The 21,995-nt window shown below is 45.3% G+C and overlaps 4 protein-coding genes across 4 annotated transcripts; 1 reads left to right on the forward strand and 3 right to left on the reverse strand.

The window, feature by feature from the left end:
- Positions 1-5,205: 5,205 nt before the first annotated feature.
- ACET3X_007072 (uncharacterized protein) lies at positions 5,206-6,733 on the reverse strand. Its single transcript, XM_069453272.1, has one exon. It carries the CDS (start codon positions 6,632-6,634, stop codon positions 5,237-5,239), a length of 1,398 nt encoding a protein of 465 aa, XP_069305840.1. The 5' UTR covers positions 6,635-6,733; the 3' UTR covers positions 5,206-5,236.
- A 533-nt stretch (positions 6,734-7,266) lies between these two features.
- ACET3X_007073 (uncharacterized protein) lies at positions 7,267-9,270 on the reverse strand. The gene is made up of 3 exons (XM_069453273.1): positions 9,090-9,270; positions 8,157-9,029; positions 7,267-8,073 (listed from the first exon to the last, which is right to left on the reverse strand). The coding sequence occupies exons 1-3, from the start codon at positions 9,223-9,225 to the stop codon at positions 7,352-7,354; spliced, it is 1,731 nt and encodes a 576-aa protein (XP_069305841.1). The 5' UTR covers positions 9,226-9,270; the 3' UTR covers positions 7,267-7,351.
- Positions 9,271-9,486: 216 nt separating this feature from the next.
- ACET3X_007074 (uncharacterized protein) lies at positions 9,487-17,095 on the forward strand. The gene is made up of 5 exons (XM_069453274.1): positions 9,543-9,723; positions 9,806-10,207; positions 10,263-15,713; positions 15,766-16,716; positions 16,769-17,095. Exons 2-5 carry the CDS (start codon positions 10,046-10,048, stop codon positions 16,784-16,786), a joined length of 6,582 nt encoding a protein of 2,193 aa, XP_069305842.1. The 5' UTR covers positions 9,543-9,723; positions 9,806-10,045; the 3' UTR covers positions 16,787-17,095.
- A 972-nt stretch (positions 17,096-18,067) lies between these two features.
- On the reverse strand, positions 18,068-20,294 carry ACET3X_007075 (uncharacterized protein). Its single transcript, XM_069453275.1, has 6 exons — positions 19,784-20,294; positions 19,441-19,730; positions 19,257-19,388; positions 18,962-19,194; positions 18,342-18,914; positions 18,068-18,289 (listed from the first exon to the last, which is right to left on the reverse strand). Exons 1-6 carry the CDS (start codon positions 20,017-20,019, stop codon positions 18,254-18,256), a joined length of 1,500 nt encoding a protein of 499 aa, XP_069305843.1. The 5' UTR covers positions 20,020-20,294; the 3' UTR covers positions 18,068-18,253.
- Positions 20,295-21,995: the final 1,701 nt, after the last annotated feature.

The raw sequence follows: 21,995 nt of genomic DNA on the forward strand, positions 1-21,995 counted from the left end.
GTCTTTTAAAAACTTATTCACCTAAGCTATATTATAAGTATTAGAAGCTTAGATAATAGTCTACTACTTCCGCTTATAATAGGCTAAGAGCCTATTAACTATAGCTTTATTACTAAACCTATAGTACTTAGATATATCTTTAAAGCGTTCTAAGAACGTAGTAATATTAATACTATTAAAGACTAAAACTATTTTAGCTAGGTATAGTAGGAGTTATATAGCTACTATTAGGTTTTAGCTTCTTAGCTATTAGAGTAAGGCTACTATTATCTAAAGGACTTTTATTATTTTATTATTAGAGGACTATACTAGTAGAATATCTAAGGAAATAGAGCTTCTAAGTATTACTACTAGTATACTTAGTAAATCTACTAGTATTATTATACTATTAGCTAAGGCTTCTAGTTTCTTTATTTTAGTAGTAAAAGTAAATTAATTTATATTTTAGCTTCTAGCTAGTAGTTTAGTAATAGATTAAGTTCTTTTACCTATTTTATTCCTTACTTATTAGTTCTTACTTATCTATATAACGTATATAATAAGTATAGTAAAGGCTATAATAAAGAGCGTAAGTACTATATAAAGTAGTACTTATATTTAACTAGTTAGTTACTTATATATCTAAGAGTCTTTTAGTAAGAGGGTAATTACCCTATTCTTTATATATCTTAAGATACTATCTTAGTTAGCTATCTTTAGTTAATTAATCTAGTTATTTATTATTAGTTTTTTCCTTATTTATAGTACTCTATAGGGGTTATTACTATTATTCTTAGCCTTATATATTATTTAGCCTATCTATATATACTTTATTTTATTCTTTATTTATATAGCTATCTAAAGGATTATTATCCTAGCCTATACTCTTTATATAATATACTACTTTATATAGTATAGCTATACTCTAGTTATAACCCTAGTATTATTAGTAACTTAGTACCTCTATTATGTCTTTCTTACTTCTTAGGGGTCTTTCTATATCCCCGCCTATTCGTGTTCTCTAGTCTTTACGCTTTTTTGTTGCTAAATATTCTTTAGGTTACTATATACTATTACTATTCTCTTATTATTTCTTACTTATTCTATACTATATCTATTCTAATTTCTCTTACTGTCTAAGACTATAAGATAGAGCGTCTTATAAAGTCTTTAGATAGATTTTACGCTTAGTAAACGCTTATAGCTTTCCTAAGGTTAAAAGGTTGTAAGGTTTAAGTTTTAATTAGTTGCTATATATAGTAGAGTATTTTATTACTAATTCTCTATTAGGAATAGGTGCTTAATGTAGTAGGTAGATATAGAAAAATTAAAAGGAGTGTGTATTGTAGTTATTATCCTGTAGCTAAATACTATTTAGCTAGTTTCTATAGGGCCTCTTTTTCCTATACTACCCCTAAGCCTAATAGTTCTTTAACTACTTACACTTCCCCTAGTTTTTCTACTATACTATATATACTAAGAAGGTTACTAGGCTCTCTAAACCTAAGTACCTTATACTTATAATAATATTATTTTTGATAACCTTTTTAGCTTTATCCTTTATAGACCTTTTTTTTTTTTTTTTAGCTTTAGCTTTAGCCTTTACAGACTTTTTTTCTATTATTATAGTACGTTTAGTAACTTTTTTAAGATAAAGTATTAACTATATAACTATAGTCTTATATAAGCCTATATTTAGTATAGCTAGTACGTACGTAGTATATTATAAATACTAGATACTAAGGAGATAAAATAGTATTATATACCTACTAGAGATAAGGTATAAACTTCTAATATATATACTATCCTCTACTATCTTCTACTATCCTCTACTATTATCTACTATTTCTACCCTTTATAACTACTACTACTACTTCTATTACCCTTTCTTAAGAATAAATACCTAAGGCTACTACTTTACTTTTAACTTTAACTAGAGGAATCTTAGTAGTAGTACTATCTATACTATATTCTTATATCTTTATAATATTTATTTAAATTCCCTCTCCTTAAGCTTAAGATATTAATCCTTTATTACCTATTTAATATTAACTACTTACCTACGTAGCTAGGCCTAGGTTTCCTACCTAAAGCCCCCTTAGTTAAGGAGAAAGATATAGCTAAATATAAAGAGCTTATAGCTATAGCGCCTATTAAGCTAAGTCTTATACTTAACCTCTCTAACCTTCTACTATATTTATATCCTTCTCTCCTTAATAGTCTCTTCTATTTAAATAATAAACGTACTAGTAAAAGATATAAGTATAATACTATTAAAAGATACTATAATAAATTATAGTAAAGGTATATTTCCTAAATACTTATTTTTACTATATATAGCTATATATAGTTTAATAATAGATAGGTTAAAACTAAAGCCCTAAACTTTAAGTAGTTCTAGATAGTTATAGTAATATTAGGGAGAAGAGGAGTTAAAGTAGAAGAGGAGTTTTTTAGTTAATAACTATAGTTTATAGCTTACCTCTAGGCTTATAACTATAGTACTTAAGGCTATAGAAATATTTAAGTAACTACTAGCTCTTTAAATTTCTATTTCTTAACTTCTACTTTAATACTCTATCCTAAAGCTTACTACTAAAGAGAAATACCTTCTTTAATACTATAGGCCTTATAATATATAATTATATTATAGGCGTTAAGTAGCTATTCCTAGAGTTATAGATAGTACTTAATATTAATACTAACGTAAATATAAAGTACTAGTATACTAAGGATTAAATTAGCTTAAACTATAATAATCTTAAGCCTTATAGTGTCTTAAGCCCCTTCCTAGATACCTTCCTTTCCTCTCTTAACTAATTAGATAATACTACTAAGGATTAATATAAATTCTCTTCTATATAGATAGCCTATTTACTATAACTCTTATTTACCTAGGTAGTGTTACTTTACTAGCTAGTACTAAGATAAATATAGAAGTAAGGTTATCTATTACTATAGAGTAGAATATTTATATTAAGAAGCTAAGTAATATAATAGTAGCTAAGGGTATACTTATAATAGAGTAAGAGGTATATATTAAGATAGTTATAAGTAAGGACTATAATAGATAGCTATAGTAGATCCTTAGCTATCTTATCCCTATTATATAATTATATTAAGTAGGTATAGCTAATAATTATATATATAGAGTAGGTATTAGTAAAGTAGTAGATAATTAATTTAATAATAATAATAATAAGATAAGAGGCTTAGGATATATTATAGTATAACCTATTAGGTACGTAGTAGCTATAGAGGAGTTTAGGTAATAGTACTACTAATATATAAGCTTTATAGCTACTTTAAGAGAATTATAATTATAATTATAATTATAACTATTACTATAACTATAACTATAACTATAACTATTAGCTTCGGCCTTTATAGACTTTTTTTTTATTATTATAGTACGTTTAGAGACTTTTTTAAGATAAAGCGCTAACTAAGTAACTATAGGCTTATACCTATATTTAGTACTACTAATATATATATAGTATATTATAAATACTAGATACTAAAGATATATAATAGTATTATATACTTACTAGAGATAAGACGTAACCTTCTAACTTATACGCTATCCTTCGCTATTTCCACCCTCTATAGCCGCTCCTACTCCCGCCCCTACTATATCCCTTCCTTATAATACTTATATTACTACTAACTATAACCTATAAGCTAAATAACTATATAGCTAGTATACTAAGCGTAGTTAATAGATATTAGAGCCTTTTACTTCCCTTATAGTTATAGTTAAAGCCTTATTTAAACACTATCTATAATACTATTACTACTAGATAATTAACTTTAGCTAGAGGAATACTAGTAGTATAGTTATCTACGCCTTATTTTACTCTCCTTATAGTATACATTTAAACTCCCTCTCTATAACTCTTAGATCCCTCTCCTTAACTACCTTATTAACGTCTAGGATTTATTAGTATAGCTATTCCTTAGTCTCTTTACTAACGCCTAAGGCTACTATAACTAAGTAGCTATACCTAATAAGCTTAATAAGGTAACACGTATTAGTATCTATAATAAATATTAACTTAAACCCCTTCCTCCTTAGGATTATTATTAAAGTCTCCTCTACCCTCTCCTCTATTATAATATAGCTAACCCTAGTCTCTCTTATAAGGTCCTTATTAGGTTTAGTATAGTAAAAGTACTAAAGGACCTTATATTTATACTCCTCTAACTCCTAGAAGACTTTTAGGGGTAGCTTACTAATATATATAATACTTAGATCTTTTATATTATTAAATAGTATAAGTAGGACCTCCCCTACTAGGGTACAATTATTCTTATAGTATAATATATTAAGGATTACTATGGTATTTATATATAAGGGGGTCGTATATAGTGTAAAATAATTATATGTAGTATTAAAGCTTATAAGTTAGTATTAGTATAAAGGTTAGAAGTAACTAAGTTTTTATATAACCTCTTCTTAGTTATAGTAAATATACTATATCCTCTCTCCCCTTTATAATATATTATAATTATATTACTAGCTAATAGCTAGTAATCCTTATTTTACCCTCCTAAGGTTTAATAAGTGTCTTTTTTTAGTTACCTTTAGAAAAAATATTTTAACTTTAGTTTTTACGTATAGACGTTAGAGCTTTACTACTATAAAACGCTAATTAGTCCTATATTTAAACCGTGTTATTACTTTATCTTTCTTATTAACTTTTACAACTAATAAGTAGAGGGATAGCTACTTTTTATTTTTTTAAAGTTATATTTTAATAATACTCCTACACTTACAGAAAATAAAAAATTATAACTTTATCTTTTACTTAATAAAGTTTTTAGAAGGTAGGTAATTTATCTTATTATTTTTTAACTACTATAATATACTCCTCTAGTGCTATAAGTATATTTTCTACTTATAGTATATATTTACTATATAGTATTATTCTAAGCTTAAAAGGCTAGAACTTTAGCTTCTTATCTTAGCTTAGGTAGTAGATAATATTAAGAGAGCTATCCCTAGACTATTTACCCTATAGGAGAGAAGAATTATTATTTAAAAAGTAGTTTTAGATAATAGTATTTACTTTATACTATAAGAGAATAGTAAGAGATAGCTTTATATTCTAATAATATACTAAGGAAAGTAATAATAGTAATTCTTACTAGTCTTTCTATGCGTAAAGTATAGGTTAAGAGTAAGTTCCTTATCTATAAAGATAATAAGAGAAGTTATTATATTAGGACCTTAGTACCCTTCTAGCTAAGCTATATCCTACACGTTACAGTTCCTTCGAAGGGTAATAATCTGTAGTAAAGAGTCTAAACTCTGCTGGTCGATGAGGTAGTTCTCTTTGTGGACATCGCTAGGAAATCCTTTCACGAGCCACGCGTGCAGCTCTCCTTCGGAACCATCCCTCGACTCTAGCCAATGCGTGGGTAGGATACCGTTGTCGAAGCAGATGTATCGTTGGTGGAAGATCCCCACAGGGCAATCATTACGGTTTGTGATTTTGTACTGGGGTTCGTGATACGGGTCTCCATAACCAAAACGAAAGTCGACAAGGTTCGGAAGGTCCTGTGCAATGCGATCGAAATGTTGACTCCATTTTCCACTATAGGCAAAACCTCCTGACTGCTCGTGTTGGTCCGGATCGGACAGCCTTGTCCAATCTTGCGCGCGGACCTTCCACCGTCTCATATTATCAGTATCGATGTAGATCCAGGAAGCGATCATGCAGTTGTGGAAGATGAGCTTGCGTAGTGATTTGATAGCGAGAAGCCAATCGAGGTCGTTGTCGTGCGCAACCATGTAATAGCCCAGAGCAAGTGTCTCAAGATTTGGGAAAGAGATACCACTCGGGTCAAAGTAGCCAGGAAAAGGGCCCCAATTTTCCGATTCACTGTATAGTGATAGCGCCTTTAGATTTTCAGCAACGGGTTTCAACCAATGCGAGCAGAGGTACGCTGGGAATGTCTGCAGCTCGATTTTGTTGTAATCGTGATCAGGCCCATGCTCATTATATTCTTGCACTGTCGTTATATGCAGCTCTTCTAAATGGGCCATAACATTGCGGAAGAGATCGGACGATGTGAACTCGGGTAGAGGACAGTTCTGGAGGTTGATGATTGTCAACTTGCGAATCGTTCGGTTGTGCTCGTCTACCGCCCTGTCCCTGATGGCCTCGAAGACGAGCGTCAACTGTTCTTCGCGATCAGACACATCCTGTTCTACCTCCAGCCAAAAATCGGCGTCCGGACCCACGCATTCTCGTGTGAAGCCAATCTCCAGGGAGTCGAGGTTGGGAAACCGCGCTAAGGCAGCAAGGGCGTCATCGAAGTCTACAGCCTCATCGTCATCCTCGTCGACGTGGATGGTCTCTCTGGTAGTGCATGACCCGTGATTGTCGATATCCGGATGAGTGTCAATAATTGCATGCCGAGGCATCTGCCGAATGGTATCATCCAGGCTGATTCTGTTCCAAGAGCCAATGTGCTCCTCTGATGGACAGACAGACACGAGTCTAAAAAGCTCCTTCACTGCGTGCTCGTTCAACAATCTGCAAGCTAGTCGAACATGCGAGAGGTCTGTTTTTTTGTTGACCTGCTTGACAATGTTCGCTATAAGCTCAGGTGCTAGGCGGAGGAGGTCGAAACCGGGTTGTGTGGGCATGATGAATTATGTTCAATAGTGTTGACTAGTAAAGAAGACAAAAGAGCGCGTGAATTGTTACAACAGCATTAGAATGAACAGATTATATGGAAAGGCGCTCGCAGAGAAACGTGCAAATGATGAGATTTTGCCGCACTTCTGCCTGTACCCTGAGGCAACAATCGACGCTATTCCTAATCAAGATGTTGGGGCCTTGCGCATGGGCGGCACCGAAACATCCATCAAGACATGCGCAAGTGGATGTGATGGGATGAATCAGAAATAGCTTCGCGCGTAGCAGTTTAGCCCGACATCATGTGTGTTATAGAGCCAAATTCTTTCCTCTTACAACATGGTCAAGGTCGCGGCGTTTGTTTTTCGGTGTCACATAGCCCATCGGGCATTCTGATATACAAAGTACCGTGGATACAATACGCATCGTTGTCATGCTGAAATCAGTCGCAGTAGTAAAAAGGTCACGATCAAAGTAGGCAAATGTAGACCAGCTCCCCTTAGCGCGTCATTCCTAATGGTGGGCGACAGGTTAAGTTGGCGGGGCAGCCACCCTTTTTCCATTTCATCCTCTTTGGACTTGGATTAGTTGCCAGAAAGAATTCAGCGTTGTGAGCGGTGTTCATCTGGCAGACGTGTTTGGTAAGCTTCCTATCAATGATGATACTTTCTGTAATCTTCTACATTGTGCCACGCTTTCAATGTATCCTCAAGCGAGCCTCGTAGCTACTCTCCGGGTTCCAGGTTCTCATCAACACCGTACTCTTCTACGATCCATACGCAGAACCTCTCCCATTTACTTACCCATTCCTTTAACCTCTGCGCGCGCACACCTTTTCCAAACATGCCATCCTTCACATCCTGAGTCCAGTCCTTCGCGCTGTAATCGTCCAGACTTGCCCAACGAACGCTGTTCTCTGCCAAAGATCCCAAGCCCTCCAAACCGAGGTTTTCCCAACCCTGGAGAGCTTGCCAAAAGTCGTGCGACATTCCAGAAAGCCCTTGGCCAAGAATGGTCGGATCGTCATTACAAAGCGAGCACGGAACGCCGCGGGCTAGGAGCGCTGGAAGAGGGTGGGACATGATGCTCCCGCATAACCGTAATACTTCGTTGGATACCGGACAACTCTCCACCAGAATTCTCTTCTCCTTTACCATGTCAATGAGTAGCGGATGCTTGTAGAGGCTGAAGCCATGTCCAATGCGTCTTGTGCCCAAGATGATGGCGTCGAAGAGATTTTCATCGGTAGAATCGCCGTCGCCCAGCGTTTCGCCAGCATGAAAAAAGAATGGTATATCGACACCTTCTTGAGCGCAGGCTTTGCGAAACCAGAACAGTTCAGGGGCGAGGTCAGAAAGCGGACGGCCTAGATCTTCCTGGCCAACTAGGTCGTAGCCGGCGATTATCTCTGGGAACTCAAGTTTCATTTCTATGCATTGTTTCATACCTGAAGACGCTTAGCACGAGAATTGAACACACTCTGGTGGTGTGAAGGTGAATGCTGATGTTTGTAGCTGATCGAAGACTTACTCTCGATAACCTGCTGCTTGCCAAATTGTCTAATCGTGGTCCAGATCATCCTTGCTCCCCAGAAGTCTTTGCCCTCTTCGCTCGCCTTGAACTTTTCAATCTCATCAGCCAAGTGCTCGAGCATGTTGAACCAATCTTGATCCCACTCTTCCTTGTTCGCACTACGGTAGGGCGTATAGAACGCTGAGCGCAGATCGACATAGTATACGCCGTCATCGACCAAGGCTTTGCACATTCTGCGGATGAACTTGCGGAAAATAGGCTCGTAGTAAATCAGCGATCCGAGGATAGGGAAGCATGACATGAATTTGCGCCACACTTCGTTTGGTCCCTCATGGTGTGAGAGATGCTCGGATGAGGTAATGGTGACACGGGAGCGGATCCACTCGACAAAAGCGACTTTGCCTCCATCTGGGAAAGTCAAAGCGGCTTGTTTCACGGGAACTGGAGTATTGGAAACGTAACCGTCGCCCCAAATCGAGGTATCGGTCTTGGCGTCCTTGGAGTAGGTGAAAGAGAAGCCGGTCTTGCGCCTAGTCTGGCTATCAGTGATGGGGCCATCAGCCACTACGCAAACACCTTGGGTGTTGAGGGCTTCTTCGATGGCCCAGTCAAGATCGACCATGGCTTCTAAGTGGCAATGCAAGAGTGCGCCCTTTGGCATCTTCTTGACTATCTGCCATAGCTTGCTCTTCTCCATGCGCTCTTTGGCAAGCGAGAACATCATTCCTGGGAAGACGTCGACATGTTCGGTCAGCAAGCTGTCCTCGTAGTCTTTGGTCCAGAGCGTTTGTTGCTCCTCGAAACGGATCTGGGAAACAATAGCGCATGCCTCCTGGGCCATGGGGGAGAGGTTCTGGCGGAAAAGGTAGTCTGAAGGTAGTCAGACCCAAGTGAATGGCGTATTGATGCGATGGCTTTTGGGTCACCAACCACTTCGTTGTCTCTTCTCTTGCTGCACCAGCGCATCTCGGCCTTGGAGGTACTGTTGGATGAAGGGGTCGCTTAGGCTAGGGACGCCTTCGGCCTTGGCCCACTCATCGTCGTTTGCAGCATCATTCGTCGCCATGATGGTGTTTGTGCTTGAGACGAAGGACGAACGAAGAGAACAAAGGACCGAGAAATGTGATGTTTGCAAGTCACGTCGAGGAGCTTATCGGTGAATTCCGCGACTTCCTTCCTGAACGGAGCTAGCCACAGCTGACGTAATAGGGCCCTAGCCAATGCCAAGAGCTGCGAAAGACGGAAGGCAGAGCGAACAATAATAGAGCAGGCAGAGCCGGCGAAAACAGGGCCAGGTACGCTTCTTTTTGTTGTTCCGCCCCGGCGAGATGGCTTTCGGCAAGTCAGCAATCGCTATGACGAGTGTTTCGGTGACTGCTGCTCGCGCTCTTGACGCGTGGCAGCCTGCTGCTTGTCGATTGCTTAGTGCGGCCCTGATGCCTGCGTGGGGCCGTAGCGGGTGATGGGGTGGTGCTGCACGGGTCGCCTGCAATCGCATAACACATCATCTGCTACTTGTACGCACCTAAACCCTACGCGCTAAACCTCGGAACCTCGCCCTGTGGTCAGCCGCGTCTTCTGCTCTCTTTCTTTTTTTGCCACGAGGAGCTGCACCCTCACTAATCCTGTTGCTGATGCTCTCGCAGGACCTCTCCCTCTAGAAGCCGGACCTTTGCACATACTCGAAGCGCGGCTTGGCAGGCACCACGCTGTATCGCCGTACAGCTATCGTGAAGACTTGTCGCGCGCTCCGAAACCGTCACACGCCCTAGGAATCGGCACCGCCCACCACTCATGGAGCCTCTTCTCTCATAACGATAGGCGTTTGACCGGCCTACAGTAAACAGATCCCTCATCCCAGGCGCCAGCCCCACCCGCCGGCCGCCATGGCCTTCTTCTCCGGGCTCTCGAGTTCCATCGGCCGCCGGCTGCTTCTCTATGGGCTGCGCCACATCGACATTTTCGACAAGGACCCTGCCGACTTCGTGAGCGTTGACGTGGGCAAGCGGACTACACTCGAGGTTCGGGATGTTGGGCTACACATCAAGGTGCGTGCCGGAGAGGTGCCTTTCGTCTGCACACTCCACTAACAGGACCTTGTAGAAACTCGTCGCACTATTGCATCTCAAACTCCCTCCTGGAATCCATCTGTCCAAAGCGCGGGCCTCTCTCCTCCGAGTCACCTTCGTCCTCGATTTCGGCGTTCCCCAGATATCGATAGAGGTGCATGGCATACAAATACAGGCCCGGCTGATAGAGGACGCAGAAGATGCCTTCTCATCCTTGCCTGGCCAGCAACATACCGCGACGCCATCATCGCCACCTCCCAGACCAGCGTCGCCTTCTGCTACCCACAACGACGAGAGCGATAGTGCTTCTGATGACGATGACGAGTATCTGCCAACAGTAGACGAACTGGCCAAATCTTTCATCAAAACGGAGCCTGCTGAGGAGATTCGTGAGCTACAACAGGAGCTAGCGTCTCAGTCAGAGTACATGCAAGAATCCGTCTCCTCGAGTGACGATGGCGACGAAGCTTCCGCGGGCATCGGTGCCCCCCTGGCGCTCCCGGCGTACCTGCGCAATATCCTCAACACTGCACTAGATCGCCTGAGTATTACAGTTAATGACATCGACATAGAAGTCGAAGATCACTCCCTGAAGGACGCCCCAGACGCATCAGAGCTGAACCATAACTCCCCGTTATCTTTAAACTTTCACGTCGAGCGTGTCGCAGTTGATTCGATAACTTCCAAAGATGTACACGTCCAAATCGGGTCAGCAACACCATCACTCGATACTACCAAGCTAGGTAAGCGAAGAATGCGCGTAGAAAACATCTGCGGGCGCTTGGTATCTGATGTCGAGACCTTCTCGTCTTCATCGGAGCTTACACAGCCATCGTCTCCAATCACAATCCGATCTGATGTGTCCATCAGCCAACAGACGATCAGCATTCCTGCAACGAGCAGCGTACAAGGCCTACCCATCCATAGTAGCCCATCCTCTGAATCAAGCCAGTTCGTGCAGTCTAGTCAGTCCATGCAAGAGGGAGAAATCAACTCGACGCAATCGCTGGTAGATGAAGAGACGTACCCTAGTCCGATAGCCTCGCCAACGGAAGTGGACAACATATTCCCTCGCGAAAGGACTGTATTACCGGAGCGTTCCAGATCTCCTGAGCCAGCAATACTGGCATCTTCTGTTCATACTGTAGACGACGATCGCTTTGCAGATGCTAGCTCCGATGATGGCCTAGATCCACATGCTGCGGGTGGCCTACCCCACCAAACTCATCTTCTTTCACCTGTACGTGGTCTGGATGGGAGCAGTATACTTTATGACGACGAAGGCTTGCTTGAATACGCTATGCAGAATAATATGCTCGACCCTCAATTCGATGATACGCCAACAGTTGAACAACTGTCAGAAGATGAGACCTGGCGGCTAGATGGCGCGAGCTCCAGTCGACATACTCACTTTACAGAAGCAGCTAGCGATGCGTCATCATCCGACTTACCCACTGTGTCTGCTCTTGGCCGTTCATTTCATGTTCCGAATTCGCCCACATCGCCAAATGGATCGGGACATATCGAGCCAACCAACTCCTCTACTGACAATCTAGCTACAGCGCATGGGCACACAGCTGAAGAAGTTCCAGACTCTTTCGGCAGTCCGCGTCATCAGTGCGACTCATCACCATCACCAGACGAAGACATGGCCGAGTCCAAATATTTCACGCACGACGAGGCCGAGAGTATGTATATGAGCGCCGTAAGCGCGGCCTCGGCTGGTAGCGCACAACCAACACATATCCCTGGAGGCTGGGAGTCATCTCCGACTTCCAGCAGGGATTCGAGTTCAAAATCTTCCACATCTATACCACAAGACATGCTATCAGGGAGCATACTAGCGCCTCTGCTGGAGACAGACGAAGGTTGCGAGACCCCTCGCCCAAGAAGTCGACAGAGTCCGATTTTGGAGCCAAGCCCCGAGCGTCTCTTCGCCCCTAAGCCTGACGCCCCGGCGTTTCGAAAACAAGTGAGGCGTTTTCTTTCAATCGATGAGATCACTCTCTGGTTTCCTCTTGCCCTTGAAGACGCAGAGAGTAATGGTTGTACAAGTGAAGGTGCTACACAGAAAGCAGGATTGGACTTCAAGCCTTCCAACCTGGGTGAAGATTCAATCTTTGCCGAGATGCCAGGATCGTTCTCGAACTATGCTTACGCCTCCTCACATCGACAAAAGCTTTCGCCAGATGCATCGTCTCGCGGAAGAACCACTCCGGAAGCACCAAACGCGTCTCAGCAACCAGTACAGCCCAAGCTAAGATGCGTACCTTCCGTGATCATCGACGTGGGCAACGTAGCGGGGCACATGGACATTTCGGCGGGTCGCATCATGGCCGGTATGTTTGCTCGGCTCATGCAAGCTGTGACTGGTGAGCCGCACACGGAGAAGAAGGTTGGAGCACTCGAACTCCCAGACGCTGAAAAGACTTTTGCTAGTAGCCTCGAAGTCTCCGTGAAGCACATTGCGATATCATGGCTAGAGAACATTTCAACACAGTCTTTTCAAGAAGGATCTGTAGCATATCAGCAACTTGATCTTAAACCGACGGATGCGATTCTGAGAATCCACCTTTCAGCAATACATCTCAGTAGTCAAAGCAGCGGCCTCACTGCGCGATCGCAAATCCGGATCGGAAAATTCGTTCTCGCGTCTTTGGATAACGAGATCATTTCTTTCCGCAGCTCGCGACCCAGATCTAGACGCTCAGCCAACGTTCTATCAGAACAAACCAGCCATGATGTAGAAGTGGACATTGAGCAAGGGAAAGACAATCGTATTACCGTGGTAACACGCCCTGTCAAAGTCATGTTTGATATTCAAAAATTGGATTCCGCGCTCAGTTCTTTCGGGGGTTTCAGTGGTATGCTAGAGTTGAGTAGCTCTATGAACTCGACTAGCACCGTTCAGAGTCCTGTCATGTCTCCAGCACGCGCTCGACCTCGAGGCGTCCACTTTGGAGATGGTTTGCATCCGCCCGCTGAACCACCGCCACCATCTGCGAATCCTCCTAAAATTCAGGTCCAATTCGGCGAGGTCTCCTTCACGCTGAGGGGGAAGGTTTGTGCTATCCAGTTGCAGACAACATCCGTGCGCATTGCTGTGCGACAAGGCAACGTACGCCTCAAGGTTTCTGAGATTCAGCTCTCCGGCCCCTACACAGAACAGTCCAACAAAACAGCACCTTTCACTGCAGAACTGAAGGGGACCACGGTCAGCTTTCTCTTCGAACCTGAAGAGACCGACCTAGCGAGACTAATATCATTGATTACACCATCAAAGAATCCCTACGAAAACAATGATGACATCCTAATCGAAACGCTATTGCGCCAACGCCGGAAGGGCTCAGTTCTCCGAGTCGAGACAAGCGAAGCTGGAATTTGGATCGCAGACATCCAAGAAATGCAGACGTTGGATAGTCTTGGTGCGGAGCTAGCGCGGTTGTCGAAGGTTACAAAATACCTGCCAGACGACGATCGACCAGGCCTTCTCAGCCTTGTATCGTTGAAGCAGCTGAACGCTCGGGTCATGGTAAATGAGAAACTTGGTAACGTCTCTGCCGTCTTGCGAGAAGTTTCACTCGCACACATTGGTGTTCCGGCTTTGCTGGCTGTTGAAGTCGGCAAGGCAACTGTTTGTAGGGAAACCGAAGTGTTGATTCACGAAGTCATAAATCTTCGCCCGTCAGAACAGTTACCCGTCATAATGCTGAGGATGGTGGGTGATGAGATGGAACCCATGGCGAAGGTCAAGCTATTCAACCTCTGCGTTGAATACCGTGTCACCACTATTATGGCAGCTTTAGGGATATCTGAGGACGGTACGGTTGAGAGTATCGCTCAGGGCCTAGCATCGAGCGTCGCAACTATCACGGGCGCCTCCTCCGCCAAAAGTCTCAGTCGGCAATCTTCCCATGCGAGTTCACCCGCGACAGCCACTCCTCAGCCGCTACAGGTCGACCTCTTGCTGAGAAATTGCGCGGTTGGTCTGAATCCGCGAAAGTCGGCATCAAAAGGTCTATTCGTACTTACAGAGGCACACATTGTGGCCAAGCAAGCAAAGGATGACTACTCTGTTACAATTGACCTCCGGAAGGCTTCAATGCATGCTATAGATGATATAGTGCGTCTGGAAGAGGAGCACGAACCGGCTTCATCATTCCCATCTACAAACAGTCATCTCCAGGAACTCAGCAAGCTGGGCTACGTGTCATTGAGCTCGATTGCGGCTGCTAAGGTGTATGTCAACATCAAAGGCGATGGGAAAGAAAGGCCGCAGTTGGTGGATGTAGAGTTTAAAAATGAGTTGTTTGTCATTGAATCATGCGCAGATTCTACACAGACCCTCATCACAATCCTGAACGACCTTCAGCCACCGATGGCGCCCTCTACCGCAGAACAATATAGGACTGTGGTACCCCTCCAACAGATGATGGAGTCGTTCACTGGCGACGAACTGGTCGAAGACGAAGAGACTGGGGCTGTTGACTTCATGAGCAATGCTGACCTAGTCGAGGACGATGTACCAACTAACCTCGAGTTTGTCGGAAGCATCTATAACTCACAGTCCTTGCCTACGCATGAGGAAATGGGTGACAGCCTACTTGGCGAGGATGATCTCAGCGCTTTGGCTACGTCACCAATGACTCGACAACGTGGAGATCGAGCTCTTCTGGAAAGCTTTCAAGAGAAGTACGAGATCACTCAAGGCGAAGAAGATTTCGATTTCAGCGATGAATACTTTGGGGAGTCAAAAGTAGAACCAAAGGGTAAAGCCCGCAAATGGGACTCTGCTAAGAACCAATATCATCTCTCAAACGAGTTCAAGACTCCAGACGCACCGTTAAAAGTGCGTGTGCGCGACGTCAACATTATCTGGAATCTATACGATGGTTACGACTGGCCTCGAACACGAAGCGTTATCGCTCAAGCCGTGGATGACGTAGAGGCTCGCGCAGAGGAGCGACGACGCAAAGCAAGAGATGAGGATGAGGACGATGATTTTGTCGAAGAAGATTTTCTATTCAACTCTGTTTGGATAGGCGTGCCCATCAAGGAGGAGAAGGGAGCTCTCGCCCGGCGCATCAACCATGAAATCGACGATCTTGCTAGCGAAACAGGCAGCTACGCAACTTCGACAGCAACACGTTCTACAGGAGCTACTGCACGACCGCGCAGTATGACTAAGCCCAGGCGTCGTCTCAAGCTCCAGCGTAGCAAACACAAGAAGATGGCGTTCTCACTGAAGGGCGTTGCTGTTGACCTTGTCGTCTTTCCGCCTGACACAGGTGAGACGATTAATTCCATTAATGTCCGTGTGCAAGACCTTGAGGTTTACGACCATGTTCCTACCTCCTCGTGGCATAAATTCATCACATGCGCCATTGATCCAGATACGAGGGAACTCATTCGTCCGATGATTAATCTCGAGCTCGTGACAGTCAAGCCAGTCACTGATCTGGCCGCGTCTGAACTCGTCATTAAGGCAAGTTTTGATCTGCTACAAAAGTTTCAGCGTTTGCTAATCGGATCAACAGGTAAGCGTACTTCCACTCCGCTTGCATGTCGATCAAGATGCATTGGAGTTCATCACACGCTTCTTCGAATTCAAAGACGAAATAACAGCTGCCAGTACTCCAGCTGGTGATCAGCCCTTCATTCAGCGATTGGAGGTGATGGCGGTTCATATGAAGCTAGATTACAAACCCAAGCGTGTCGACTATCACAGTATCCGGTCCGGTCACACAACCGAATTCAAAAACTTCCTGATACTCGACGGTTCGGATATTATCTTGCGCCACGCTATCGTGTATGGAATCACATCATTCGACAAGCTTCACCAGACGTTGAACGATGTCTGGATGCCGGACGTCATGAACAATCAGCTACCGGGTGTATTGTCGGGCTTGGCCGCAGTACGGCCCCTCGTAAATGTCGGATCTAGCCTCAAAGATCTCGTCGTGGTGCCAATGCGCGAGTACAAGAAGGACGGTCGGATTGTGCGAAGTCTACAGAAGGGTGTATACGCGTTTGCCAGAAACACTACATCAGAGGTGGCCCGTCTGGGTGCGAAGGTAGCGATTGGTACCCAAAACCTACTGGAAGGTGCTGAGGTTTTCCTGAACCCGCAGACAGCCTCGCCGAGTGGTCATCAACCTCTCGACTGGGACGGCGAAGACCCGAATTCCGACACTGAGGAGCCACGTGCCGTATCCAACTACGCTAATCAGCCAATTGGTGTGCGTGCCGGTCTTCGTAGTGCAGCCCGGCACCTTGAGCGTGACTTGCTTACTGCCCGCGACGCGGTAATAGCCATACCTGCAGAAGTTATGGAAGAGGGTAGTGGAACTGGAGTTGCAAGGGCGCTAGCTCGACATGCCCCAACTGTCATACTACGGCCTGCACTTGGTGCTACGAAAGCGCTGAGTAATGCCTTGCTAGGCGTTGGCAACGCTCTTGACGCGGGATCTAGACGAAAAATTGATGACGTGAGTTCAGTACTTTCGTTGCTGAAAAGAGACATAACTAACTTGCACGTAGAAATACAAATCTTACTAGTGGTTTGGCGCCATAACACGCGTTTGGAGTTGATGTTTCTCGATACCTATATCCCACCTCTTCCGTACCATCTTCTCCTTTTAAGAAGCATGCAAATAAAGAGCGGAGTTCAGCTGGTATTAGCGTTTTTACCACAATGGTTCACATTTCTTGTTGCATAGGGCCGGCTTGATGTGCATTTGTACAGCGGGAGTTAGAGCCAAGTATTGCATTAGCTACCCTAAAGATTGTGTAATGATACTAAGTTGCAAATTTGGAAAGGCAATGGACAGAAACGCAAGGGCATACTTCCGTGAAAGATATTCAGTCAACCCGTGCGATGTAGCGAAGTGATGCAGTGAATCGAAATGGTATATCACAATCCAATAGTCTTAAGGCCCACGTACTTCGTTGATCTTAATCACTTTAGCTGCTCCATAGCGTCCGGCATTTCATCACTTCAGGACAGGCAGCGAGCTATAGTACGCGAGATAGCTTATCGACCTGTCCTCCTTGGGGGTACGACATCTCGTTTCTCGGAACGCCTGATTTGGTGGGGATCTCTTTCCATAACAACCTCGATATTATGCTTAGAAAGGATACTAACGCGCATTGTACGGGTGTTAGGTCTTAAGTCTGAAGGTGGTTACAGAATATGGGGGGGTGTTTACACACATATCTGACCTATTTTTGATGATGGTGGCGATGGTGATTCGCCAAAGGTCGTTAGCCGCCGCGAGGCCCAAAAGGAAAGATGGTTGCTATAACTGCAGCGTGCACCGCTATTCTGATTGTTCCGCTGGAACTCATTATAAGTTGTCCCGATAGATGGTGGAAATTCCATATTGTTTGTAAGTGGCCACTATGATGGTCGTAAAAGTAAATCCATTAACATCTCAGTGACCCACTCTGGAAACTGGCAGCTATCCTTAATATGTCAAGTGTATGGTAGAGCATTATAAGCGGTGATAGTTCGAAGGGCGTAGCGTCGGTTGATGACGAGCGGCAACCTCATTTCTACGGGCGCCCACGTGCTGCTGTGTGGAATTGTAACGCTGGCGCAGTATGCGTTGATTCGATAGTCTGTATCCCGAGCGCCTGTAATGATTACTACACAATAGCAATTTAGGGCACTCAGCTAAAGGCAGCCAGTACTGCTTCCTCGCTGAGGACACTCAAATGCGGAGTACTGATCCTGAGGTTGCGCGAACATCAGATAACCATCATAAAATCGCAAGAGCACATTGCACAATGAACGAGGATTTTGGCAGCTTCACGAGTTCTGATATCAATTACATTCACGCAGCATCTGGGTGTTTCATAAGAGATGTGTTGTACAACTTGAGATAATGGAACATGTCGATGTCAATGTTCGATGCTAGGATGGAGTGGTATGGTAGTCAGCTCTGGATTATTGGTTTGACAACCTAGATCCCAGCATTCACCCGAAGCATCGTCTTCCATTTGTCAATCACCCTTCGTGCGACTTTAGTACGTATACCTGAAGCCCTTCTGGTCGCCATCCTGTGCACGTGTTAGTGTCTGGCTGGAGAGGTTGTGAGTGGAAGATACCTACATCGTTGTACTCTAGCTCAAGCTCACCCCGATCCGCACGCTTGTTCAAGCTCCAAGACCTCAACGTTATCAGAATAACGATAACGATAGTAAGCAGGGAACAAGCGATGCAGGCGTACAGTCCTGGCTCATATCCGGGCTTGTCTTGTGCCCTGAAAACAAGACCTCCTGCAATGCCACCGACACCGCCCATACCGACCAGGATGGCAGAGCAGAATGCGCGCTTCCACTGGCCTCTGATGTTATTTGCCTGGTACGACATTGTGGCGGGGACGTTGCTGTTTGCGCCAGCAGTAGTTAGGAAAACACCAAAGTACCTGACGTTCGAGCTGCTGTGGAAGCCCATGATGGGTAGACCAACAAGGCAAAGAACCATGTTGAACAGGACAATGGGCCCACGGAGGTGGTACTTGTCTCCCAACCAGCCAGTTGTATACATGACAATGGCGGCGAACGCGTAAGGAGGTGCAACAAGACATTGGGCTGCGCCGACGCTGAAACCCATGTTTTCTTGTAGAATGATGGGCAAGAAATACGCCAGTGCATAGCTAACGGTTGTTGTGTTGAAGAAGATCTATGCTTATCAGTAAAAGGCATTCAGATAGGAATCTGGAGGCTTACCATGGCAAAACCCCAGACCTTGATGTCAGCACCGCCCTTGATGAATTTGGCCAAGGACCATGGCTCCGGCTTAGCATCACCACGATCCTTGTTGACACGGTCGATGATGAACATGGCTTCGCGCTGGGTGAGGAACCTCCAAGATTTGTGCGCTTTGTCAGGGAAATCGACCAGAGCCCAGTAACCGACGATACCAAGGAAGCATGTCAGGGCGCCTTCGATAATGAAGACCCCTAATTGTGGAATGCGATGTCAGCGATGTTGTAGTGAAAGGTGAAGTCGGGAAACAACTTACAGCGCCAACCGTTCAGGCCCTCACGACCCTTGAGCTGCATCAACCCGTACGCAAGGATACCGGCACAAGCAGATGCAAGACTTCCGAGGATGTAGAAACACGAATATCGTTTCCCGATGTCGAACCGCGTGTCTGAGAGAAAGGTCAGCGTTTTGCGACGAATTGGGCACCATGGCGCGCTTACACCAGGTGGACAGCAAGTAGACACAGCTTGGGAAGAAGCCAGCTTCCAGGAGTCCAAGGATAACTCGCAATGCAGCCAAGGTTTCATAGTTGTCTGCAAAGCCCATGCCAATCATCACACCACCCCATAGCACTACGATGGCCGAAAGGAAATTTCTGGGTCCAAGATAGCGACAAATGACAGTGGCCGGGGGCTGGAAAACGATGTAGGAAGCGAAGAAGACGATGGTGACAATGGAGTAGTGAGATATCGAGCCTTGTAGCTTGGTCAAGTTCAGCTCGACTGTCATGCTGTTGGCTGTCAGTTTCTACACGGAGCAACTTTGGGTCCACAACCGACGAACCCAGCGATGGCAGCAGCGCTGAGATTGGTACGGTCCATCAAACTGATGCAGTACAGCACTCCCACAGTCACGACAAGGCGCCGGTCAACGCGATGGATGATCTTTCTTTGTTCTCGCTCGCTAAACTCGCACTCGTATCCGGAGCCATCCTGGGAGCCATCGATGTTCTCTCTCAGCGAGACGGGCCTCTTCTCGAACGCGTCGTCGTGGCGCATGACAGACTCTTGGTGAGCCATGGTGAATACGTAGGTTGGTCGTCGACCTCTGGGAAAGTAGGAGGTGAAGGTGGTGAGTTCGAGCAGGAGCAGGGTAGGCCCACGATATCACACGTTATATGTCCAAAGCTCTTGCCTTCTGCCTCCCCACTCACGCGCAGCCAAGCACAGTGGGCGCTTTGGGAAGGGAAGCATGGCTGCTGGTTGGTAAAGTACCGAGGCACGGGGATAAAACACTCATTCGTCTGGGATGCTCTATGGCTACCTATTGAAGAGCGCACAATCCTAGCAGCAGCCTGCCAGTGAGAGAGGGAGATACGCGGGACAAAGCCAAAAGGGCGACAAAAGCTGGGGACGGGCTTGGCGTGTGGAGACCCCGCATCCTGGCGAAAGCCGGACCCACAACAAGCCAAATGACCCTACGAGAGAAGCCTTCTTGTGAGCATGCTACTAGTCTCTTGCCGTCCGCCATGGCGAAGCTACGCATAAGAACGAAAGCTGGAGAGTCGACAAGGACCGACTTACATTCACTCCCTTTGTTCAGACTCCAAGTCGTGCAACCCAGCTGTCAAGCGATCGGCGTCACCACGTTTCAGTAACACGCGCGGGGTAACTAGCATGCCTGGCGCTGTAAAAACTCCACATGGGCACTGTTTCCTTCTCCAGACCTTGTCCTGAGCAGGCAGTTCCTCCGGCTTGCTTCGCAGCGCCTGTGGCATCGAGCCGCATCCGAGCAGGGGGCAGGTGCACTGAATTCCCGTTCCAAGCCTCCAACCACTTGGCGGACCACTGTCGGTGCCATCTTGGTCATTATTGCGATGCTTGACGTAGAGCAAGATCTCCTTGCGGACGCTTGTGGCACGCATAGCTCCGTAAGACGGCCAGGTGGAGGAGACTGAGGCAGACAGCCGAGTTCCTCATGTTGCATCAACAGAGACAATTGGAGAGAATCTGCTCCAACCTGTGACGCAACGGGACAATACTGCATTAGGTTCAGGAGACGCACTGATAAGATACGATGCATTCTACGCATGCACACACTCGGCTAATAAGCGCACGAGGACTAAACTTTAACGACGCCGCCAGCCTAGACCAATGGATCCTGTCGCAAACCTGCCGCCATCGCAAAGGGCGACTCCTTCGCTATCCGTCACTAGGCTCAATACCAAGGGATGTTCTGCATATGTGTAGCCTTGACGACGTGGCGTAATCACACCACGAAAGATTTACACTATACACGAACACATGTTGACGCAACGCGACTTGGACACAAGGAAACCAAAACGAGCATCTCATACATCCATGAGATCAGGCACCAGATGTTGCAGTACCGTGCATTCGCGATCACTGCTTAAGTGATCCATCATGTACGCTATGCAATCGACCGTGCACCCATTCATGTAATGCGTCCAAGCTTCTTCTCATGTCTGGGTTGTGGTCTGGAGGAACAACATACTCATGGCTCTTACCAGAACATTGGAACGTGGCGATCATCACATCGTAACCTGGTGCTTGGGAGCATGATCGGTAATCTTCCCCAGGTTGTGGCTTTCCGATGAGACCTCGATACTGTCCAATCAGCAGCGAGATAGGACTTCAAGGACCGAGGCATGCGAAACGCAGAATTACAGAGTATCCATACCGTTTGACTAGCTCCACACATATATGCGACATGTGCATTGCCAGCAGCCTGGTGTGCTGCCCAGAAGCTTTTCCCAACCACTTTGGCTCGATCGCTGCCACCAATCCTAATTCAAGTTTGCGGTAAGCCGAGGCACTGTTGTCTGTCTCAATACACCATCTTGACATTTCTTGCTGGGCGCTATCCATCACCCGGTTCCAAGCATTTCTTTCACAACCACGGTGTTGTGATTGTGGAGCACTACCAATCAGCTCGCCAGCGCGCAGACAGGTTCCGAGGCAATTCGCTGCCAGAGCGAGCGGCCAAGGAGCTGAGCACACCCCAGCGCAAGCCACAAGCACGATGAGACGCGCGG

This window comes from Alternaria dauci, chromosome 6, assembly GCF_042100115.1.
Source record: "Alternaria dauci strain A2016 chromosome 6, whole genome shotgun sequence".
NCBI classification, from domain to species: domain Eukaryota; kingdom Fungi; phylum Ascomycota; class Dothideomycetes; order Pleosporales; family Pleosporaceae; genus Alternaria; species Alternaria dauci.

Bases quoted from the DNA above. Each gene is read 5' to 3' on its own strand.
- ACET3X_007072 (XM_069453272.1), bottom strand. From the start codon at position 6,634: ATGCCCACACAACCCGGTTTCGACCTCCTCCGCCTAGCACCTGAGCTT.
- ACET3X_007073 (XM_069453273.1), bottom strand. From the start codon at position 9,225: ATGGCGACGAATGATGCTGCAAACGACGATGAGTGGGCCAAGGCCGAA. The intron at 9,030-9,089 runs GTTGGTGACCCA...GACTACCTTCAG, and splicing joins AGAGAAGAGACAACGAAGTG to ACTACCTTTTCCGCCAGAAC. The intron at 8,074-8,156 runs GTAAGTCTTCGA...AAGCGTCTTCAG, and splicing joins CAAGCAGCAGGTTATCGAGA to GTATGAAACAATGCATAGAA.
- ACET3X_007075 (XM_069453275.1), bottom strand. From the start codon at position 20,019: ATGGCTCACCAAGAGTCTGTCATGCGCCACGACGACGCGTTCGAGAAG. The intron at 19,195-19,256 runs GTAAGTTGTTTC...TTCCACAATTAG, and splicing joins GGGCCTGAACGGTTGGCGCT to GGGTCTTCATTATCGAAGGC. The intron at 18,915-18,961 runs GTAAGCCTCCAG...TGATAAGCATAG, and splicing joins AGGTCTGGGGTTTTGCCATG to ATCTTCTTCAACACAACAAC.
- ACET3X_007074 (XM_069453274.1), top strand. From the start codon at position 10,046: ATGGCCTTCTTCTCCGGGCTCTCGAGTTCCATCGGCCGCCGGCTGCTT. The intron at 10,208-10,262 runs GTGCGTGCCGGA...AGGACCTTGTAG, and splicing joins ATGTTGGGCTACACATCAAG to AAACTCGTCGCACTATTGCA. The intron at 15,714-15,765 runs GCAAGTTTTGAT...TCGGATCAACAG, and splicing joins CGTCTGAACTCGTCATTAAG to GTAAGCGTACTTCCACTCCG.